This window comes from Somniosus microcephalus, chromosome 14 (assembly GCF_052327205.1).
Source record: "Somniosus microcephalus isolate GS21.2 chromosome 14, FLI_Smic_1.0, whole genome shotgun sequence".
Lineage (NCBI taxonomy): Eukaryota > Metazoa > Chordata > Chondrichthyes > Squaliformes > Somniosidae > Somniosus > Somniosus microcephalus.
Window position 1 is genome coordinate 87328368 of NC_141000.1, and position 22734 is coordinate 87351101.

The following is a 22734-nucleotide window of genomic DNA, read 5'->3' on the forward strand; positions in this document are numbered from 1 at the left end:
TTACTTACCTTTGTTTCTTCCTGCAGGCTTCAACAGTTGGGGATGCGGAGAGTCTCGCATCTCACCGGCAGAGATGACCGATGGCTGCTGCATTCTCCACTGCAACATCCATCTAATTTCTGCTAAAGAAAGGGGTCTGATGAGTCTTGAATACAAGAACTCATCAAACAACATAGAATGTCAGTGTTTGACAGCTTCACAGAGCTGTCAAACGATGACAATTCATCTGTCAAAATGTTCTCTGTAACTGGCTTCCCCTTAATTGGCCTGCTGAGCCCGTTGGGCGGGCTTAACAAGGTCAATCAAGGAAAAATAGCGTGGGTTGGCCACAAGTCGATGGAGGCGGGACTAAAACCTGACCAGCAGCAGTCACGCCTCCAACGCACCCCCATTGACAAAATCGCCCCCTAAGTATCTATTGGAGAATTCTAATAACTGAGGGACTTCTTACACTGGTGAATTCTGTCTTCCTCTACTGTACGTTCACATGGTCACCCACTCTATCTACACTCCGTGTTCTGAACTGTCCAGCACTGCCTCTTGGGTGACCACATCGTGGAGAGTACAATCCAGAAACCCTTCACCTTCCTGACCCTGCGGAGTGTGGCCAATTATTGCTCAAGCTTAGATGTCCTCCGCAACAGAGACTCCATCATCTGACACTTGGTGCGAATGTTCTGCACCTGGATACATTGATGATCCATGGTGGTTCAAATATTGCAGCGCACATGAGGGTTCCCTGCACTGCCATCCCTTTGTGTCTAATGCAAATAGTGTTAACCTGAACTACCATTAGCACTAAACCTTCAAGAAGCAAACTGCTTACTCACTTTACGCAAGTGTTAATTATAGGAAAAGAAACTCTTGTCTAATTGCACCTCCAAAGCTGAATTCCCTCTGAGGGTAAAAAACACTCTCCAGCGGCTTCTCACAGCTCCATTTGTGTCGATGCAGAATCCTGTGGCAGGAAAGTAGTTTTAAGCAGTAGCCATCTCCCTGGCCAACATTACATAGTTCTTCTATCGGCTGCCAATGTAAGATGAGTTACATTTTCAAATGGTTCTTCTCTGCCTTGCATGAGATAGAATACCTTGTTAACGAGTAGTGTTCCATTTGTTGGTCCATCTGAGAATTGTCAAAACTCTTCAAGAATGGTGAATTTAATTGCTGAGGTCCATTAAGTACTCCAATACCTTTTTTAGTTTGAGTTCAGTAAAAACAACTTAAGCTATCCTAACATATTACAGCTTTAAAAAATAATTCTTATTTTTTTTTCCTCAGATTTAGATGGGCTAACACTAAACAATATTTCAACTGATACTTCTGGATTCTTCATATGCACCTCGAAAAATAAAATCAGAGCAGTCTCCTGTAACATAACCTTAGCAGTAATGCCTCGTAAGTACCATGCCTAAGATAAGCCAATTTAATGTGACTTGATTTTAATTGTTATGCAATTGCGATGAACTTATTGTAATGTAAAATCAAGTGTAGCACTTCTATTTTTATTGAGACTTTTATTTCATAATATATATATAAAACAAAACTATTGGGCTAGACAATTACTGTGGCATAGTAAATCAGTATTTTTATTAGATTTTTCTTCAAAAAATGTGCTGTGATTACATCACTTCAGTAGAAATAAATTTGTCTTAATTGTTAGTTAATTCAAATTAGTTATATTGCATTCCTGTTGCCAGCATTCTGCTGGGTTAGAGGATAGTTTCAAGTGGAGTAGCGTGCTAGTGGAGCCACCATTTTTATTGTGGATATAAGATGAATGAGACTGCAGCACATCAACTTAGCTCTGATTCCTTATTCCAGACAGCATGTAATGTCAATGAATGCAATAGCTTTATTGTCTGGATTTGTAGAGTTTTTTTTTTAACGTAGATTTCCCAAAGCACCGCTCACCATTAGTTCAGAGCATGGGCAGAAAAGTGGCGGATTTAGGTGGGAAGTGCTATGTGGAAGGGTGATGGAGTTAAGCACTTGAGGATGATGGGAGCTGGCATGGGATCCGCTTCCTCTGCTTCCAAATCTCTTGTATTTCTTTGTCGATCACTAATATCAACAATACCGCCAAGAATTAACATGTATCTTTTTTTATTCATTCACGGGATGTGGGCGTCACTGGCAAGGCCAGCATTTATTGCCCATCCCTAATTGCCCTCGAAGGTGGTGGTGAGCCGCCGCCTTGAAACGCTGCAGTCCGTGTGGTGAAGGTACTCTCAGTGCTGTTAGGTAGGGAGTTCCAGGATTTTGACCCAGCAACGATGAAGGAACGGCGATATATTTCCAAGTCAGGATGGTGTGGAACTTGGAGGTGGTGGTGTTCCCATGTGCCTGCTGCCCTTGTCCTTCTAGGCGGTAGAGGTCGCGGGTTTGCGAGGTGCTGTCGAAAAATCTTTTTTAGAAAGGGATCTTGGGTAAGGGTAGGCGCCAGTAGAGATGATAGAATGTCATGTGAACCGAACGCAATGCTGAGGAAGGCAACATGGAATAATGTAGGATGAAAGGTTGGATAGTATTTTGGCGTTTTACCTTTGGGAGGAACCATGAGAAACATTGTAGAACTTTTCCTAAGGAGTTAAAATGGGTGGGTGGAGTTGATGTGTGGTCTTTGGAAGAAACTCTCCTGGTAGACCATATGTCCTTTTCTCAATGCATGGTTGCTTCTATTTTTAATTGTAGTAACTTAGAGGGAGTCTTTGTGTAAGTACTTGTACAAAAAAAATCAATACAAGTTGTATGAACCGTATTTAATGGAAAGTAACGTCGTTCTATGTATGAATCTTTTTTTCTTTTTTTTTAGCATCAATGAACATTGCCTTTTATGCAGGAATTATTGGGGCTGCAGTAGGTGCCTTAATAATCCTTGGCATCATTGTTTACTGTTGCTGTTGTCGTGATAATGGAAAAACACCTGAAGATTATGAAATGGAGTAAGTAGAAATTACAATTGAACCCTGATAATGATAATACTCTGCGTTCTTGAAATAGTGCCATGAAATCTTTAACATCTGCCTGAGTAGAACCTCAGAGTGACATCTCAACCACATCCAGTTGCAGATCCTTTTTTACGCATCAGAGAAATGGTGAAGGCGTTTCAAAAATAAACTAACTGAACTTGAATAATACTGGTGTGAGGCACTGGATGACTGGGCTGTTTGATTGGCTGCAATTTAGTTAAGCCATTGTCATGCGTGTTTGATTTATTTTCAGGTTCCCGTATAATTTTGAACCTAGCGAATTTTAGCCGGAGCCGCATTGTGTTGCAAGTGTCCCCAGCCATACACCTCCCGCAACTCCCTGTCCTCAATCAAAAGCAAAATACTGCAGATGCAGGAAATCTGAAACAAAAAAGGTCATCGGCCTGAATGAGTAACTCCGTTTCTCTCTCTCGCTCCACAGATGCCTGCTTACCTGCTGAGAGTTTTCTGGCTTTATCCCTGTCCTCAGTGTTGTTAGCGTCCTGCCTCTTCGCTTTCTCCCTTCTCCTTTAGCTGCCTGATTTCACTGGCTTTCTATGAAAGGAGATAGATACAAACTGAAGTGGAGAAGTAAAATGAAATAGAAATGTGTGAAAGAGAGCCGGAGCAATTTCTTTCCGATTTTCCAGTATCCTTAGTTAGAGGGACACGTAGGGTTGCCAACCCTCCAGGATTGTCCTGGAGTCTCCAAGAATTAAGGATTAATCTCCTGGACACTGCTGCAAGCAACCCGAGAGAAAAATCAGAGGAGCATTAAAATAAATTATGTATTTTTCCCATTTTCTTCAAACGCTTTTGTTCCTTAGTTATAAAACATTCCTGGCGATGGTAATAAAGGCTGTTTGACTGGGCGGGATGGTTGGAGGTGGGAGATCTTGTCATGAAATCTCCAGGAATGCGTCCAACCAGAGTTGGCATGAGTAGCTGAAATTATTTTGGAGGACTCGGCTGATTGCAAAATGTTTTCCGAAATGCTGAATTAGATTGATTTTTTTTTTTTTTGCTTTGCTTGTCGTCAAGTATTACCTGTTGCGTGAGTGAGCTGCGCTCAAATGTGGGCTTAAAAAATATATAATCGGCATAATGGCCCTGAAATTAGGATCGGGAGCTTGCCGTGCGTGCAAGCCCCCGATGTGCACTTACCCGGCGCGCTGACATTTCAATCCTGGCCCGCATTGCATTTCCTCTCACTGGCCCGCTTCAGGTCCTACCGCGCTGTGCGTGCGTGACCCAGCGGCGTACTTAGTGCAATGAGCTGGCTGGGATCACGTGAGCACAGGGCAACCAATGGGAGGCTGCAAAAGTTCATTCATGAGTTTGATAGTGAGAGCTGTCAAACTCATGAAAACTCCTGGCCCCAAAACACTACTTAAACTTGAAAGAAAATTTTAAAAAACATTGCACTACTTAAATGAACCATAAATAACTGTAAAAAACTATTTTAAACAATAATTTTAAAATTTGAAAAAATTATTATATAAAAAATTGGGGCTAAAACTAAACTTACCTTACTGTAAATTCTTTAAAAATAATAAACCTGTGGAAAAAAAAAATGTATAAATTGTATTAATAGACCACTTACCTGTAAAACTAAGTACTTACGTGTGGTTTTTCAATGCGTAAAAACTGGAGGCCTTTGCACATGTGCAACTCTCTAAAAATAAAGGAAATCCAAGTCGCACGCGCTGCCTGTGTAGCCGCACGCGTTCAGCCTCTTAACCCCTTGGGTCAGAGGAGAGGAAATGCCGGTTTTCCCCGCATGCGCTGTGCATGCTGAAAACCGGCAATTCCTCCGGGCACACGCGTGAGTACCCCGTCCGTACTCACGCATTGGGAGAGGAATTACTGGGCCATTATACGTTTGCAACAGAGTGTCAGGATTTTGCTACAAAAAAAAGTGTGCCTACTCCTGCAGAACTGAAGTATCAGTGTACTGTTGAGGCTAGGGTTACCCATTATGGAGCTCATTCCTACCAGGGAGTTCTGTACTGGGGACTAGGGTCAGCTGTGAGGGGATGAGTGACCCAGCTTGGCTGAAAGTTTGGAGAGGATCACTGGGAGAGGCAGATGGTCTGTTCTCAACAGCTGTGGTAGCTCCGTTGTGGTCTGTGTGACTGAGACTGCTGGTGGGGCTGTTCAAGGTAAGTATGTGGGCTCTTCCTTGCTCACCTCTTCGGGTGAGTGACTGCTCTTTTTTAAATGCTGGCAGAAGTGCCCTTTGTTGCACTGTTTGTGTGTGGGTTGGGGGGGTGGAGGGGTGCAGAGTCTCATTTCTTCTGTTTTCCTCTGCCGAGGCCTTTTTAAAAAAAAATGCAAATTCAGCTTTGACTTCCTCTGCCTCCGTTTGCTTTTGGGTATTTTTTTTAACGTCTTTTTCCCTTCCGTTTTCTGTTCCTCTTTTGGCGCTAGCAGAATGCGGTGAATTGGAGAGCCAAGCTTCAGAATTTTGAGTTCTGTTTTTTTTTAAATGTTGAAAGGCTCTGGGGACACTCTGGAGCCCTTATGTAGTGTGAGGTTGTTGCAGCGGAGACCTGGCCCCCTCTGCCTAGCAACTGACCCAAGATGTACCAAGTTGGGAAAGCAGTGTGCTCGTCTTTGGGAAATGCCAAACACGACCGCAGGTTCATTAGAAAAATTAAAAGGAATTGTGAACCCTCTTTTAAAAAAAAAAATTACAGGTGTACAGGTGGTGATGTCACCTGAACTCCCAAACTGACTCTTTGGGCTGGATTTTGTGGGGAGTCAACGGGCACGATTGGTGGCGGGTCGGGACCCTGCTGTGAACACGCCTCCACGCGCCTTTCCCCGATGTCGCGTCCATCAGCGCTGAGCAGATCCGACACACAGTGGTGGGAGAGGCAATTAACACTGGTTTTATCCCAGCTTTTTGGATTTGACAGGTCGCCCACTGGTTTCCCGCTGTGCCTCGACCTCGTCTGTGAGGCTGAGGCAGGAGGTCAGTGGCCATTGAATCAGCTGATGAGTTGACAGCTTCAAATGTCAAGTCAGAGCTCCCAGCTGATTGAGAAATGTTCCCTTAACCACTAGCTTATCTGAACTGCATTTCCACTACAGATTCAGGATGCTGCAAGTCTTCACACAAGTCTCCATCCAGTCTGACCTCATTACCTCTCCCACTATTGACAGATCGCTTCTGTCATCTCTACTTCACCTGCCATCTATTCCATCAGCATGGGGACCCTAAACTCTCTCACCTTGGTCCTCAGAATCCCACCACGAGCAGCCCCAACACCAGCAGCACCAGGCAAACCAGCAGCACCAACAACACCAACCTTCTCCGCAATCAACTGAAGCTGAACAGGGCATCAGCACCCAAGCACATTGCTTCTTGGGAGGCCAGGGATGGCCTCACCATGGCCAGATGTACTTCACTTGACGCTGTACACCCTGGCTGCCACATAATGCGTCAGGTTGGCACCACCCCACACCAACACTGTAAAGCATCCCTACAATGTCCAAGCCATTCCTTTCACACTCATCACCATTGCGAGGGGTACCGTTATGGCTCACCATTCACTGCAACTCACTAAGCCACTTCCAAAGGTGCACACAAATCTGTCCAAGAATGCAAAGTGTTGAAAATAAAGGTTTCAATGTTTGACACCACATTAACACAAACTTTACATGAACATTGCATAAAACACCCAAGTGCCTACGCTTGTGTGTTGTTAGTTGGTATGATTGCACTAGGATGAGGGTGAGTGTGAGGGGTGGCTAGTGAGATGGGGATGTGATAATGTAGGTAGAGGGGGATCGGTGGAGGTGCAAGGTAAGTTGGTGTAAGGATGTGCAGGAGTAGGGTAAGGAAGGCAGAGTGTTGGGGATGTGATGAGAGGCACAGCAGGATGAGGTTGTGTGTGGCTTTGTACTAATGTTTTGTGATCTACTGAGGTCATTGAAACGTTTACGGCACTGCACCCAGGTCCTCCTGACCACAACCCTGCTTGTGCCCTCCTCTGCAATGTGCAACCAGGCTGTGTTGCTCTCCAGGGGAGGTCTCTTCCGCCCATGGGAAGGGAAGGGAAGGGAAGGGAAGAGGACCTCGCGTGCTGTGACTCCCTCCATAAGCATATGGAGGGAGTCATGGGAGAGCCTGGGTGCAGCCCTGCACCTCTGTGCAGTGCTTGTCAGTGTTTGCAGCACCTCAATGTTGTAGAACACTGACAGCACAAATGTCAACATAAAATTGGCCATGGTCCCTTTAAGGAAACCGGCTGATGACGCATCATCAAATGATATCATCAGACCTGCTTCCTTTAATTGGCCGGTAAATGTGCTGGGCGGGCTTAACGAGCCCAATCTCAGGAAAATAATTTCAGAGGCCGGGGTAGACAGCAGCGGGGTCGGGACCCGCCGAGGTTCGTAAAATCCAGCCCTTAATATTTTCCGCCTTGTGTATTGTCAAACTCCACATCTCCTAAGAGGAGTGAACTTCATGAACAAGTAAATTTAGCATGTTCCACATTTTCCTTATGTTACTTTCCTTATGTTAAAGGGGTTAATACTGTTGATGTGTTTTACAGGGATCCACAGTACAGGAGGGAAGGCGAAGAGGAGGAAGAGGAGTTACCGGAGCGAGATTCTGCAAAGCGTGGTCATCGGGGAGAGTACTATGATGAAGTTCCTTATGAGAATGATGACGAGAACTATCCCCGTTCTACTGTAGAAGTTCCATTGGCACCTCCAAATAAACCAAAATATGTGCCAGAGAATTATGATGTGTAAAACAAGCTGTTCTCTAATACAGGGTAGTAGCTTTAGTTCAATGGGTGAAATAATTTGGGTCTTGAAACTACAAAATTAAATAGTGAGCTATTATGATGGTTTCATATAATAATACAAGTAGACAAAAGATTCATTTTTTTTAAATGTACCTTTTCTACAGGTTTTGCAGTCTTCCAAGTATCTCTTTGGATTTCAGTTCCCTCTTGAAAGTGGAAAATCTAAGTCATTTTCACCATTTCAAATCAACAGTAGTATTTTGCTGCTTTTTAGTCTAGTACTTTTTTTTTAAAGGAAAGTAATTGTTTCTTTAAAATAAAAATTATGTTCAAATGTTGGCTACTGAATAGTTTTAGTCAAATAACTTAGAATGTCCTGTAACAAAATCAAAGATAATCTGGAAAATGGCTATTTTACAGTGGTCTGAGTACCTTGGTTGCAATTGGAATGTGTCCGCTTCTCTTTTTACAGAACCATATGGGGAACTCGCAGGGCTCGTCGGAGAAACGCTTCAGAGTTTATTTTGTTAAATGAAAGCCGAGCAGACTATGCGGAGATTTGATAGAGGCGTTTAAAATCATGAAGGACTTAGACAAGAGGTTTGGAGTGGTCAGTGTGTTTGTGAAAAATGATCTGAATGAATCAGTGAGATGGATAAACTAAATGACCTCTTCCCATTCCTAAATTCTTATGCTACAAGAAGCCACACGTGATATTTTCAAACTGATGTATTTTTGACAGTTGTAAATACCACACTTGTGATGCCACGTCACTACTGATACCACAGCAAGCTATCATACGGTTAACTGTTTCTGGGCATGTTTAGAAGAAGAAACTATTGGATTTTTAGCCAAACATTAAGTATTATAGAATAGAATTATAGAATCATGCAGCATAGGATGCCATATGGCCCATCATGTCTTTGAAAGAGCTATTTAATGGGAACTTAATTTTTAATTTCATTGGTAAGGATTACCTGTTTAACACATTATTCATGAGTCATAAGGTTATATTAATATATAGTATTGGGGGAGTAATTGAATGGAGAGGCTCTCATCTCAAACCATGTCAAAGTTGTGAGTACCAGAAGTTCCAACAGGTCCTGTTTCTATCGACGAGTTTGTATTCTTTATAATATACTTTATAACTTTCTTTTTTTTAAAAAAAAACTGAAATTGGTTTGATCGGCTTACTAGCACTAATGAAATATAACTTGCTGGTATTCTATCATGGTTGGCAGAATAAGGAACTTTTTGATATTAAGACATCATGCATGTACTGTGGTTGTAAGTTTTCTACCATTCTAAAACAGTTTGTTATAAATAACAATTTGTATAATTACCATTTTTTTTTAACTATTGTAAAGAATTTGTCTATTAAAAGGGTCTTGGGTAAAATGCCTTCAGAGTTTACTGGTTTCACAAACCAATTGTGATCTAGTAAAATGAATCACTATGAAATTCCAGTGGCAGTTTTGAAAATTGCTTGCCTTGTTCATTGCTGCTGAAATTTGAATTTGAGTTGTACATTTTTTTGTGTTTAGCTCCTAAATGCTGTACAAATGTGACATCTTAATCATTGAATAAGAAAATGAACATAGTGATTTGAAGAGACCTGTTAATGTTATCCAAGTTGTAGTTTGTGCTAAAGTTGGACAATTGGGAATTGCCATTCTTAACTTCAATATTTACATCCAGTATGATATGGGGGTACAGTAATACTTCAATAATTCTGTTAACACTGAAATTTGAACTTTTACAAAGATATGCTGTATATTCTACCAATCTAGTGGAAGAAATCAAGTATGAAATCACTCATTAAAATAAATACTGGATTTGGAAATTATCCTTTGCTTTCAAAAATGGCAGTTTACAAATTGATCATTTGTGCCAATAAAAGTTAATGTTCTAAAGTAATTTCACACATTGTCAGTGTTCCGTGGTATTATAAAATGTAATGCATTTATACAGATACATGTGGGTTCAACTTTTGCCTTAATTTTATTGATTGCATTGTATAAATGTCTTTTAATAAATGTTTTATAGACTCTACTTGACATTTTGAAGGCATTAGGTTTTAATTTTTGATGGGACCTGAAAATTTCAGCATTTTGCCATCCAGGCCAGTAGTGCATAACAGTTTGTCTCCTAATATAAGCCTAATCAGAACTGAACTGAAGTCTCATTCAGTCATGCCCCGGAAATTCTAATTGGCTCAGATTTTGTTGCAGTCACACCCATCTCGGCAAGTGGTTAGTATCCCATCGAATGCGTGACTTGCACATGGTGGAGACAACTTCATAGGACATAGGAACGGGAGTAGGCCATTGAGCCCCTCGAGCCTGTTCCACCATTCAATGAGATCATGGCTGATCTGCGACCTAACTCCAGATCCCCGCTTTTGCCCCATATCCCTTAATACCTTTGGTTGACAAAAATCTCATCAATCTCAGATTTAAAATTAACAATTGATCTTGCGTCAATTGCTGTTTGCGGAAGAGAGTTCCAAACTTCTACCACCCTTTGTGTGCAGAAGTGTTTCGTAATTTCACTCCTGGAAGGTTTGGCTCTAATTCTTAGACTATACCCCCTAGTCTTAAAAACTATTTCCGCTGGTCAGGGAGTCTATCTACCCTATTTGTTCCCCTTTATCTTGAAAACTTTGATCAAATCACCCCTTAGCCTTCTAAAATACCAGGGAATACAACCCTAGTTTGTGTAATCTCTTAATTTAACCACTGGGCTCTGGGTATCATTCCTACATAAGGTGCACAAGGACACCCAGGTCTCGTTGCACTTCCCCTCTTCCCAATCTATTGCCGTTCAGATAATAATCTGTCTTCCTGTTTTTGCCACCAAAGTGGATAACCTTGCATTTATCCACATTATACTGCATCTGCCATATCACCCAACCTGTCCAAATCATACTGGAGTTTCTCGACATCCTCCTCACAGCACACATGCCTACCCAGCTTTGTGTCATCTGTAAACTTGGAGATATTACATCTAGTTCCCTCGTCTAGATCATTAACATATATTGTGAATAGCTGGGGTCCTAGCACCTATCCTGGCGGTACCCCACTAGTCACTGCCCGCCACTTGGAGAAAGACCCATTTATTCCAACTCTGCTTCCTGTCTGCCAGCCAGTTCTCTATCCAAGTCAGTACCTTACCCCCAATCCCATGTGCTTTAACTTTGCATGCCAATCGCTTATGCGGGACTTTATCGAAAGCCTTCTGAAAGTCCAATACACCACATCCACTGGTTCTCCCTTATCTATTCTACCAGTTACATCCGCAAAAAATTCCAGTAGATTAGTCAAGCATGATTTACCTTTTGTAAATCCATGTTCACTTTGTCCGATCCGGTCACTGTTTTCCAAGTGCTCTGCTATTACATCTTTTATAATGGACACTAGCATTTTCCCCACTACCGATGTCAGGCTTACCAGTCTATAATTCCCCATTTTCTCTCTACCATGTTTTTTAAATAGTGGGGTTACATTAGCGACCCTCCAATCCATGGGAACTGTCCCAGAGTCTATAGAATTTTGGAAGATGACCAGCAATGCATCTACTATTTCTAGGGCCACTTCCTTAAGTACCCTGGGACGTAGATTATCAGGCCCTGGGGATTTATCGGCCTTCAATGCCGTCAATTTCCCTAACACCATTTCCCTACAAATACTGATTTCATTTAATTCCTCCCTCTCATTAGACCCTATGTTCCCCGACATCTGTGGAAGGTTATTTGTGTCCTCCTTTGTGAAGACAGAACCAAAGTATGTATTTAATTGGTCTGCCATTTCTTTGTTCCCCATTATAAATTCCCCTGAATCTGACCTACGCTTGACTTCACCAATCTTTTTCTCTTCACATATCTATAGAAGCTTTGTGTCAGTTTTTATGTTCCCTGAAAGCTTACTCTCATATTCTATTTTCTCCCTCTTAAATCAATCCTTTTGTCCTCCTTTGCTGAATCCTAAACTGCTCCCAATCCTCAGGTTTGCTGCTTTTTCTGGCCAATTTATATGTCCCCTCCTTGGATCTTATGCTATCCCTAATTTCCCTCGTTAGTCACGGTTGAGTCACCTTTTTTGTTTTATTTTTATGCTAAACAGGGATGAACAAATTCTGTAGTTCATCCATGCGATCTTTAAATGTTTGCCATTGCCTATCCACCGTCAACCCTTTAAGTAACAAGGTGGCTTCACTATCCTGTGAAGACTGTTTCTTTTCCAGCTGCATACTCCTGATTAATCCTATGGATTATAGTATTCTGCCTCACTGTATAGTACATTTTATCATCTGTATTACAATCATACCATTCTCTTCTTTCATTTAAATCTAGGGAGTTTGCTCATCTCTAGACTTTGCATCAATTCAAACTGTAGATTTCTATACATTGTTTGTTTGAAAATAAAAACCCACCACATTTTATACAAAATATTTGATGTATTGTTTCCTAAAAGGAGACAGCACCAGCAGTTTTCAGCCAAGCTGTGAAACGGCATTTCATGGTCATAGCAATCATCACAAAATGAAGAAACAAGTTATACATGTTAGTTTGCCATTTAGGAAAAGCACCGAGTAGTAATAAAACATCTTTTCCTGGAGAAAAACAAAAGGTAACTCATCTATTTGGCTCAACAGCATTTGATACTTTCTTCACGTATCTCGTTCTGTCTCTGGCTGGCTAAAACATGCAAACTCAAAATTTAGCGTTAGCTAATTGGTAGAACATTATTTAGCAGTGAGGTTTGCTTTTTTTTTTATAAAATAAACATTTTCCAAACTTGCCTTATTTGCATCACAATCACAAAATAACATGCTTATGTTAAGCTCAAATTATTTTTTATTTAACAAGTTTAACAGGAACAATCATTTAGAACACAATGAACATAGTGAGGAATTTCGTGTAATTTCTCCAGCAAACCAAAATCTCCACATTTTTAGTTAAAGAACAGGATTTTTTTAAATATGCATTTCTCTTCAAATCATATCAGGTTTGTGCATTTTTCTATGAACATTGATCTTTAAATTTTACAAAACAAATTAGGATCTTAACTTGTTACAATCATGCAATTGTAATCATTGCAAATGCTATTCCCGATAAACAGCTCAATACCAGGTTTTACGCTGTGATATTGGGGCATTACTACATCTGATGTATTACTTATACTACAAACATTAAGTTAAAACCAACAACTATATGAAGTGCTTTTCTTTGTAACAGTCTTGAATATTGTTAAATGCATCTATTGTTGAAATCCTGGTGGTGGGCGGGATGGGAAATTCAGCCATGCAGCCAGAGCACCTCTTCCTCTCCCAAACTGTGCTGCAATAGGGTAATCCCTCAAATTGGACACTGAACCACAACTTTTATCTATGGTATACAAAAAAGGTATTATTTGAGGGCACGACACAATTTGTTCAATATATAATGCATTTTAATTCTCAAACGGTTGTGAAAGCAAAACTAATTACTGACAAATCACTGGCCCCTACCTCGTTCTGTTTTTGAACCAAATTGGTTCACCATTATAGATTCCACTACTATACATACATTATCAAAAACCATATACAAGTTTCTGGGCAATGGAGCACATTTACCTATACGCTGGATGAATCTCACACTTTGTTGTCTAGTTACTGGAATCAATTGTGAACTGTTTTGACTATTTTAGAATCCTACCAAGTTGATTCTTTCAAAATAATACCTGTACATGAGATCATCTCAAAATTGAATTATAAACATATCTATTTCATGATTCAAGGTTTCAGCATGGTGTTTCTCTGCTAAAAATAATTTGTTGAACATTCAGAAGTTCATGAAGATGAAGGAGGCAATTCAGCCATTTAGCTCACCACAGAATCCATCACAGCGTTTAACTGTCTCTTGAATCAATGGCTATAACTTTCTGAAGCCCAGAGCTAGGTCACAGCTGAAAAAGCCATTCGCAACCAATTAGCCAATCCAAAAATGTCTGGTGGCCACAGCATTCAACCAACAGTTTGCAGCATATTGGAAGCAGCAGGATCTTAAACATTTTTTTTTAGTGATGAATTGCTACTAATGGCCACGGGACTGAGATTTTGTTTACTGAACTGAGTAAAATGCCATTTTAGGAGAGAAAAATGTCCACCTAGGTCTAATGGGAACAATTCTATTAAAGTCAATGTTTTGAGTATACAGTAAATCCCATACATTCTTTGCACTAAATTGAAGTTTAGGATAATTAAATCAGTTAATTAGGTATTCAGGAAAACTAATTTCTGCTTACCACTGGAGATGCTAGAAGCTGTAGCTTCAATGGGTGAATGGAAGTATCGGCTGGTCATATTCTCAGCGGGTTTTGATTGCTTTTAAAAAGATCAGAGAATTATTTGTTCAATTTTGCCAGTTTTTTGCTAAATGATTCTCATTTAAAATTCCTTTCTGACAGCTTATATATAGAGTAATCTCCCCCTCCTAAATTATCATCCTTTTTCTCACCAATGTTCTGGGCACAGGTGCTTGTACCGGATATCTCACCTAATTAGTTGTTCTCGGCATAAGAACCTACGGAAGGATTGGCATGGGAGACATCACAATTGAGCCCAATCCCATCTTTAGCAAAGCTCGCTTGTATATTCCACTGGGGAAATGCAGGAAATCCTGGTTGATTTTTCCCCTCTCTAGTATTGATAATGCCACTCCTGCACAGATCTGCTAACTCAACATAGATCTGGGATTTGGATCTGGAACCTTTCTGGTCTGCATTACTGCATCTGGTGTGTTTATCCAGTGAGCCATTACAGTGATTGTTTAATAGATCTGAAGATGTGGAGCACCATGTTTTAAGAATTAATTGTGCCAGCAATCGTCCCGGTAGGTTTACACACACACACTTCCAAAAGTGCTTCCACAGATCTGAGCGCATATTGAGAAGTGTCTTACTGAGTTCCACTGATAGCCTAACCTCCCCCCCAAGCTATAATGATGTGTGTGCATGGAATGGCATGAATATTAAAGGGATGCTTCACGGTGCTGGTGTGGGATGGTGTCAACCTGGCGCATCATGTGGCAGCCAGGGTTTACAGCATCAAGAGAAGAAAATCTGGCCATGGGGATGGCAGCACTGGCCTCCCGGCCAGCAATTTTGTCAGGGGCTGATGCCCTATATCCAGTGCTGCTTCAGGTGGGTCAGGAGGTGGTTGGCGCTCCTGGTGCTGCTGTTGTGGCTGGTTGTGGTGCTGCCGCGACTGCTCTTCCTCCAAATGTCGACCAGGATGAGAGGATATAAATGGTTCCCACCCCGTTGCTCTAGATTTCTGTTGAGGCAAGAAGCTCACACTCAAAGTGGCCTGAAATTATTCCAATCAGGTAACACTGCAGATGGGTGTCAGCTTGAACAGTCACAAGGTCAGTAGATTTGCAAAATCTTATCCCAAATCTCTAACAATAATGTTGCATTTGAAAGTCAGCCTTGTTACTGGAGCGCTTTTAAAGTACTGCACCAATGAAAACAAATCATATCCTCGAGAAACTCATCTCCTTGCAGCTGGCGTGTTTCTGACAAGGCGGGAAACAGGAACCAGAAGAACGAAAATGGGAAACCACTACAAAAATAGGATTAGCAAGGCAGTTAACAGCTTTTAACTGCCTTAACTACCTGTCCCACCGGTTCCTGTCAGGTCAGTTTAGGAGCGGCTGACCCAACACTCACAAAAATCGCGTGGGGGTGGATGGCGGCGGGTTGGCAGTCTGAAGCCATTTTTTCCGATTTTCACTGCCGACCCGCCTCCTCGGGGCTATTAAAATCGAGCCCTTCATGTACAATGAAAAGTCCGTATATTTGCAACACAGAAAGTGGACTGCAATATACTTGAAAAATTCTGACTCCCAGGCACATGGGAATTCTCTTTATAAAATTATTTTTATACAGGCGAGAGGTTGCTGGTGGTAGAGGCTTAGCAATGAATGCCAGTAATAGCAACCACAACATTAGGCACAATAAGTGAAATTTGTTATCAAACAATCCAGCATTAGGTATTCAATAGCAACACACCCCTCATCCTCGGGCACCCATCTTAGAAGAGCCACTTAACAAGTGTGGCAACTTCATTTCTCTCAAAAGTCATCTCTATGGTCTCTGGCTCAGAATTATGGCCAGTTCTGCACTGTGAACTACCATCCAGTAATACTGGGTCAAGACTATCTTGGATTATAAAGGGAACCCCCAACAACTAGAAAAGATGCTTTACCTGTGCTATAATCACTATTATAAAATGCTATCATTTAAGATCCTTTGAGGAGGCATCAAGATAGCAGTGATATAGAACTGTCTTGTTAAAAGGTTTTCAAATTATTACATTCGCGGTCAAATTTTTTCTTCCAAATGGGAAAAAATCTACTGCATTTTATGTTTAAAATTAATTTGTTCAAAGGAAGAAAGATTTTAAGAGAAGGGAGCACCATCCGTGGCTAATTAAGGAAGTAAAGGATGGTATCAAATTGAAAACAAAGGCAGACAATGTTGCCAAGATTGGTGGGAGACCAGAGGATTGGAAAATTTTTAAAAACCAGCAAAGCATAACTAAAAAAGAGATGAATTATGAGAGTAAGCTGGCAAGAAACATTAAAACAGATAGTAGGAGCTTCTACAGGTATATAAAAAGGAAGAGAGAGTAGCTAAAGTAAACATTGGTCCCTTAGAGGAGGAGACTGGGGAGTTAATAATGGGGAACGGGGAAATGGCAGAGGCTCTGAACAAATATTTTGTATCTGTCTTCACTGTAGGAGAAACCAACAACATCCCAATAATGGATAATCAAGGGGCCACAGGGAGTGGGGAACTAAAGGCAATCACTATCACCAAGGAAATAGTACTCGGTAAAATGATGGGACTAAAAGACAAGTCCCCTGGACCAGATGGCCTGTATCCCAGGGTCTTAAAGTGGCTGCAGAGATAGTGGATGCATTGGTTGCAATATACCAAAATTCCCTGGACTCTGGAGAGGTCCCAGCGGATTGGAAAATCGCTAATGTAAAACCCCTATTTAAGAAAGGAGGGAGACAGAAAGCAGGAAACTATATACCAGTTAGCCTAACATGTCGTTGGGAAAATGCTGGAGTCCTTCATTAAGGAAGCAGTAGCAGGGCATTTAGAAAAACATACTGCAGTCAAACAGAGTCAGCATGGTTTTAGGAAAGGGAAATCATGTTTAACAAATTTGCTGGAGTGCTTTGAGGATGTAACAAGCAGGGTGGGCAAGGGTGAGCCAGTGGATGTGGTGTATTTGGATTTCCAGAAGGCATTCGATAAGGTGCCACATAAAAGGTTACTGCATAAGGTAAGAGCTCACAGAGCATGGATAGAGAATTGGCTAACTAACAGAAAGCAGAGTTGGGATAAATGGGTCATTTTCTGGTTGGCAAATGGTAACTAGTAGGGTGCCACAGGGATCGGTGCGGGGGCTCCAAATATTTACAATAATGACTTGGATGAAGGGATCGAGTGTAATGTAGCCAAGTTTACGGATGATACAAAAATGGGTGGGAAAGCAAGTTGTGCAGAAGACTCAAAGAATCTGCAAAGGGATATAGACAGGCTAGGTGAGTGGGCAAACATTTGGCAGATGGAGTATAATGTGGGAAAGTGTGAGGTTATCCACTTTGGCAGGAAAAATAAAAAAGCAAACTATTATTTAAATGGAGATTACAAAATGCCACAGTTCAGAGGGACCTGGGGGTCCTTGTGCATGAAACACAAAACGTTAGCGTGCAGGTGCAGCAAGTAATCAAAAAGGCAAATGGAATGTTGGCCTTTATTTCAAGGGGGTTGGAGTATAAAAGCAGGGAAGTCCTGCTACAACTGTACAGGGTATTGGTGAGGCCACACCTTGAGTACTGCGTACAGTTTTGGTCTCCTTATTTAAAGGATATACTTGCATTGGAAGCAGTTCAGAGACGATTCACTAGGTTAATTCCAGAGATGAGGGGGTTGACTTATGAGGAAAGGTTGAGCAGGCTGGGCCTATGCTCATTGGAATTTAGAAGAATGAGGGGTGATCTTATCGAAACATAAGATACTGAGGGGGCTCGACAAGGTAGATGCAGAGAGGATGTTTCCCCTCATGGGAAAATCTAGAACTCAGGGGCACAGTTTCAGAATAAAAGGGTCGCCCTTTTAGAACTGAGATGAGGAGGAACTTCTTCTCTCGAGGGTTGTAAATCTGTGGAATTCTCTGCCCCAGAGAGCTGTGGAGGCTGGGTCATTAAATACATTTAAAGTGGAGATAGACAAATTTTTGCAAGATAAGGGAGTGAAGGGTTATGGGGAGCAGGCTGGGAAGTGGCTTTGAGCCTTAGATCAGCCATGATCTTATTGAATGGCGGAGCAGGCTCGAGTGGCCAAGTGGCCTATTCCTGCTCCTATTTCTTATGTTCTTATGTACTTGACCACAAAAAAACTTTAAATCAGAAAAATATAATCCCAGAGTAGTTGAAACTATTAAAGGAATACCTGGTAGTAACGATCCAGTACTAATACTTTAGGGTTCAACTTCGTGCCATACGACAGCTCTTTTTTTGGGATATGGGCTGGTGTAATTTCAAATTCATAGATGGAAGCCAAAGAATCACTGATGCAGTACCTAAAATGAGCAGTAAAAATGATCAATAATCTGCTTCAAATATATAGTGCATATCTATTTTTTGTGGCCATCTTAACCACTCCATTTTACTCAAATACCACTGCACGATAGATCCTTGACTGGAAGCTACCTGTGCATTCACGAAGAATGATGCAATGCACTGTGGGTACAACACAAAAAGTAGCCTAATGCAATGATTAGAGTAGTGCAGGTGCTGCACTGAAATCCATGATTCCATCACAGCTACTGTTACCCATAGAATTGCTATGGCATGGTATAGGCCTATGAATGGAAACAAAAAGCCTTTCAAAGCTATTCTAGCAACTTTACTGTCGTGCCTTATATAGCAGGCACAGATTACCGAATTACTCAACCGCACCAATAAACTGCATAACTCCCTGGCTTTTTTAGCCAGGTGTAACTTTTGATTTTAAATGGTTATTCACTATTTCTCAAACTGAGGAAAATGCAGCACCTGATGCTTTCTTCTACCTCCTGGTGAGTCATGATTCAGAGATATTGGATGCAACTATTAGAAGAGGAAATCATTGGCAAAAAATGGTTGCAGTACCATAAAAGGAAATGTCCTCTCGCAAATAGGAATCAGGTACAATTGGTTGCTGCAAGATGTAGGCGATAAATTGAAAATGCCCCACTAATACAGGGCATGGGAAAAGGAATGTACAGGGATATTGACTGAAATGTTGTTAAAGTGATACAAGCTCCCACAATGTCATAGTTTTATTGACCACCTTATCCACATTCCACAAAGAACATTTATAACCAGCAATTTTCCCAGAGAAAATGTAAGGATCTCACTTACGCATATTTCTTGGTTGTTGCTAATGCACAATACACTAGGTCATGCTCATCGTGCCATTTACACCTGGGGGGGGGGGGGGGGGAAGAAAAAGGTAAACATTTGTAGGCATGATAAAGTCCCAAGAATCACATTGACACTATTCAACATTTTAAATGACATAATATTACGACATGTTGAAGTGTCAGTTAATACATTTTAGTCTGTCAATAAGCTAGATTTCAAAACAAGTATTTTTCAGCCTTTGAAACCAATATCCATCGAATTAGTTGCAGGGATAAAAAGTGTTGAAATTCTCAGCTGCACTAATTTTAGCAAACCACAAATTGGAGTAAAAAGTAGTGAAATGAAGGTAGAAACCACCAATGGACTATTGATCCATGTTTAGAAGTGCTCTGATCATTCCTATCCTCCATTAGTAAATTAAATTTAATGTAAAGTGAGGAAAATAGCTCATTTTTGTTAGTTGGGGCTGCATAAATTGAAAAGTTATGTACTGCAGGTCAGACCTAGCATTAGTAAACTAGGTGACCAGAAACATCCTGGGAGAATCCAGCAGAACTGAGTAGTACACAGAAGTTCTTTATTACTCAGAAAGAATAGATGTTGCAGTCCTTGCTTGTTCCAGACTCTTCAGTCAGGGGAAACAACCTCTCAGCATTTACCCTGTCAATCTCCCTCAGATAGGACAATCCTCTCAGCCCAGGGATCAATTTAGTGAGCCTTTGTTGCACCGCCTCCAAGGCATTTATGTCCTTCCTCAGATGAGACCAAAACTGTGCACAGTACTCCAGGTGTGGTCTCACCAAAGCCCCGTACAATTGTAGTAAGACTTCCTTACTCTTGTACTCCAACCCCCTTGCAATAAAGGCCAACATGCCATTTGTCTTCCTAATTGATTGCTGTACCTGCATGCTTTGTGTTTTCTGTACGAGGACAGCGAAATCTCTCTGAACACCAACATTTAATAGCTCCTCACCACTTAAATATTGTTTTTCGATTCTTCCTACCAAAAAGTGAATAACCTCATTATTTCCCTAACATTGGGCCAGAAATTCGTGAACGGGGCTTGCCGCGCGTGCAAGGTCCCGATTTGCACTTACCCGACGCGCCTGCCGATCACCTCCAGGGACGCCTGGAATTCGTGTTTCAAAAAGAAGAATCCCGGGCAGCGTATGACGTCACGCCGCCCAGGAGTGCAGCCAGCGCGAAGCCAGGAGCGTGCAGTGCAACTGAGACACGCCCCTTGAGGTCTCCGTTTCACAGGACACGCCCCCAATGTTTCTGCCAAGCTGCTAAGCATTTTTACATGCAAAGCAGCAGTTTAAATAGGTTTTTGGAAGTTTTTTGAAGATTTTGGTAACTTTTATAAACTTTTAAAAATGTTTACATTATTTTGAAGAATCTGAAGTAGTTTTAAACAGAATTAAAGCAATTTAAAGACTTTTAAAAGCCCTAAAAGAATTTTTTTAATTCCATTTATTTATTTAGCAATGTCGTCGTCATACGTGTCTTCACACTGTTCCCTTTGGGGAACTGTATGAAGTGGTGGAAGGATTTATGGCCATGATTAACGCTCATTCCGTGACCGTAACCATCTTTGAACCAGCCATTAGGGCGGTTAGTCCTATGGCGGGAGGGTTTTACGGGCTCCCACAAGCTATACAAGGAGGGGGCCACCCACACCCACGGACGCAAATATCCCACTGGAGGTCAACCCAGAATTTAGAGCCGGAGCTCCGACTCCACTTGCCGGGACTGTCTGGAGCGGGGTTCGAAACCCTACCCTGATCTGGCCCAGCGGCGGGGATCCTACCGCTATGCCAAAGGCCCAATCCGATTAGCAACGTGAAATGGCTGGAATGAGCACAATTCACGGCATTAAAAGAACTCACAATTGAACTGATGATGACCTCAGCAATCTCCTCAAGGAGGTGGAGGCGCAGCGCCTGCTCATCATTGGTAATGAGAAGTCAAAGGCGCCGCAAAAAGGGCAGATGATAGCTTGGTCTTTCAAGTGGCAGCATAGGGCTCCAGTCACGGGGAGGGAAAAAGGCGCAGGAAACGTATGGGTGTCACCTTTTGTGCAGAGTGGGCCTTTTGCGTAGCAGTAAGCATCCCCGCCGCTGGGCCAGAAGGAGTAGGGTTTCGAACCCCACTCCAGACAGTCCCGGCAAGTGGAGTCGGAGCTCCAACTATAAATTCTGGGTGGACATCCAGCGGGATACTTGCGTCCGTGGGTGTGGGCGGCCCCCCCCCCCCTCAGATGGGGGGTGGGAGCCCGTAAAACCCTCACGCCATAGGACTAACCACCCTAATACCTGGTTCAAAGATGGTTACGGTCACAGAATGAGCGTTAATCACGACCATAAATCCTTCCACCACTTCATACAGTTCCCGAAAGGGAACAGTGTGAGGATATGTACGACGATGACCTCTTGCGCAATGCACCTCCTTGGACCCTCAGTCGCAGATGCGAGGGGGCAAATCGTGCAATTGTTAAATTTTTCATTTTATTGACATGTAAAATGTTGGCCCAGTAATTCCCTTCCAAATGCACGAGTACGGTCGGGGTACTTACGCGTCTGGCCGGAGGAAATGCCGGTTTTCAGCATGCACAGCGCATGCGGGGAAAACCGGCATTTCCTGTCCTCTGAACGAAGGGGTTCAGAGGCAGAACGCGTGCGCAGTAAAATTCGCCGCTTTCATTCATGCTTTCAGTGAGGTCAAGTCCTTACAACTTACACATGAAAAAAGCATGGGCACAGTTGCTCCGGAAGATATTTCTTATCGTGGAGCTTCTGAAAGTATGTATGTCTGTATATATTCCTTTGCGTGTTATGTATATATTCCTTTACTTGTGTATGAATGTATTATTTAATTATGACTGAGAAAGTAACTTATTGGAAAATCATAATTAAAAACATACATTCATACACATAAGTAAAGGAATATAAAACATACATACATATACGTAAAGGAATATATGCGGACATACATACATAATTACTTATTACTGATGAAAAGTTTCTTTCTTAAAAGTGCTGGAAATGTTACATTACTCATTTTAGAACACTCATTTTCACATTCCATTCACACAGCCACAATTGCTCCTTCTACCTACCGTTCTGAAAACCCGTTTAAAAAAATTTTAAATTTAAAACTTACTTAAAATTTCTTAAAATAACTTCCCTCCCTTTCCCAAACAAAAATATTGCCTTTCAGAAGCTCCACGATAAAATATATCTTCCTCCGCAGCCTTGGAACAACTTTACACCTGCTTTTTTCAAGTGTAACTTGTAAGGACTTACCCTCACTGAATCCATGAATGAAATCTACGAAGTTCACTGCGCAAGCGCTGCCTGTGCAGTCGCACGCGCTGTGCCTATGAACCCCTTCGTTCCGAGGACTGGAAATGCCGGCGTTCCCCGCATGCGCTGTGCATGCTGAACGCCGGCATTTCCAACGGCCAGATGCGCGAGTACCCCGACCGTACTCACGCATTTGGTCACGAATTTCTGGCCCATTATATTCCATCTGT

General features: G+C 41.8%; 2 protein-coding genes across 4 annotated transcripts in view; one reads left to right on the forward strand and one right to left on the reverse strand.

The window, feature by feature from the left end:
* Nucleotides 1-9787, forward strand: part of gpa33a (glycoprotein A33 (transmembrane), paralog a) — a 58451-nt gene extending 48664 nt beyond the window's left edge. The window contains exons 5-7 of the mRNA XM_086006881.1: nt 1282-1398; nt 2816-2945; nt 7538-9787. Coding sequence (XP_085863007.1) covers nt 1282-1398; nt 2816-2945; nt 7538-7739 — 449 coding nt within the window. The 3' untranslated portion in view covers nt 7740-9787. The remainder of the gene's footprint in view (nt 1-1281; nt 1399-2815; nt 2946-7537) is intronic.
* A 2780-nt stretch (nt 9788-12567) lies between these two features.
* Nucleotides 12568-22734, reverse strand: part of LOC147107658 (protein maelstrom homolog) — a 43797-nt gene continuing 33630 nt past the window's right edge. For 2 of the 3 annotated variants that reach the window (XM_086006878.1, XM_086006879.1), the window contains exons 9-12: nt 19197-19259; nt 18244-18373; nt 14020-14098; nt 12568-13121 (exon numbers count right to left, since the gene is read on the reverse strand). In XM_086006878.1, coding sequence (XP_085863004.1) covers nt 12994-13121; nt 14020-14098; nt 18244-18373; nt 19197-19259 — 400 coding nt within the window. In that variant the 3' untranslated portion in view covers nt 12568-12993. The remainder of the gene's footprint in view (nt 13122-14019; nt 14099-18243; nt 18374-19196; nt 19260-22734) is intronic. The other variant, XM_086006880.1, reaches the window with a different exon arrangement.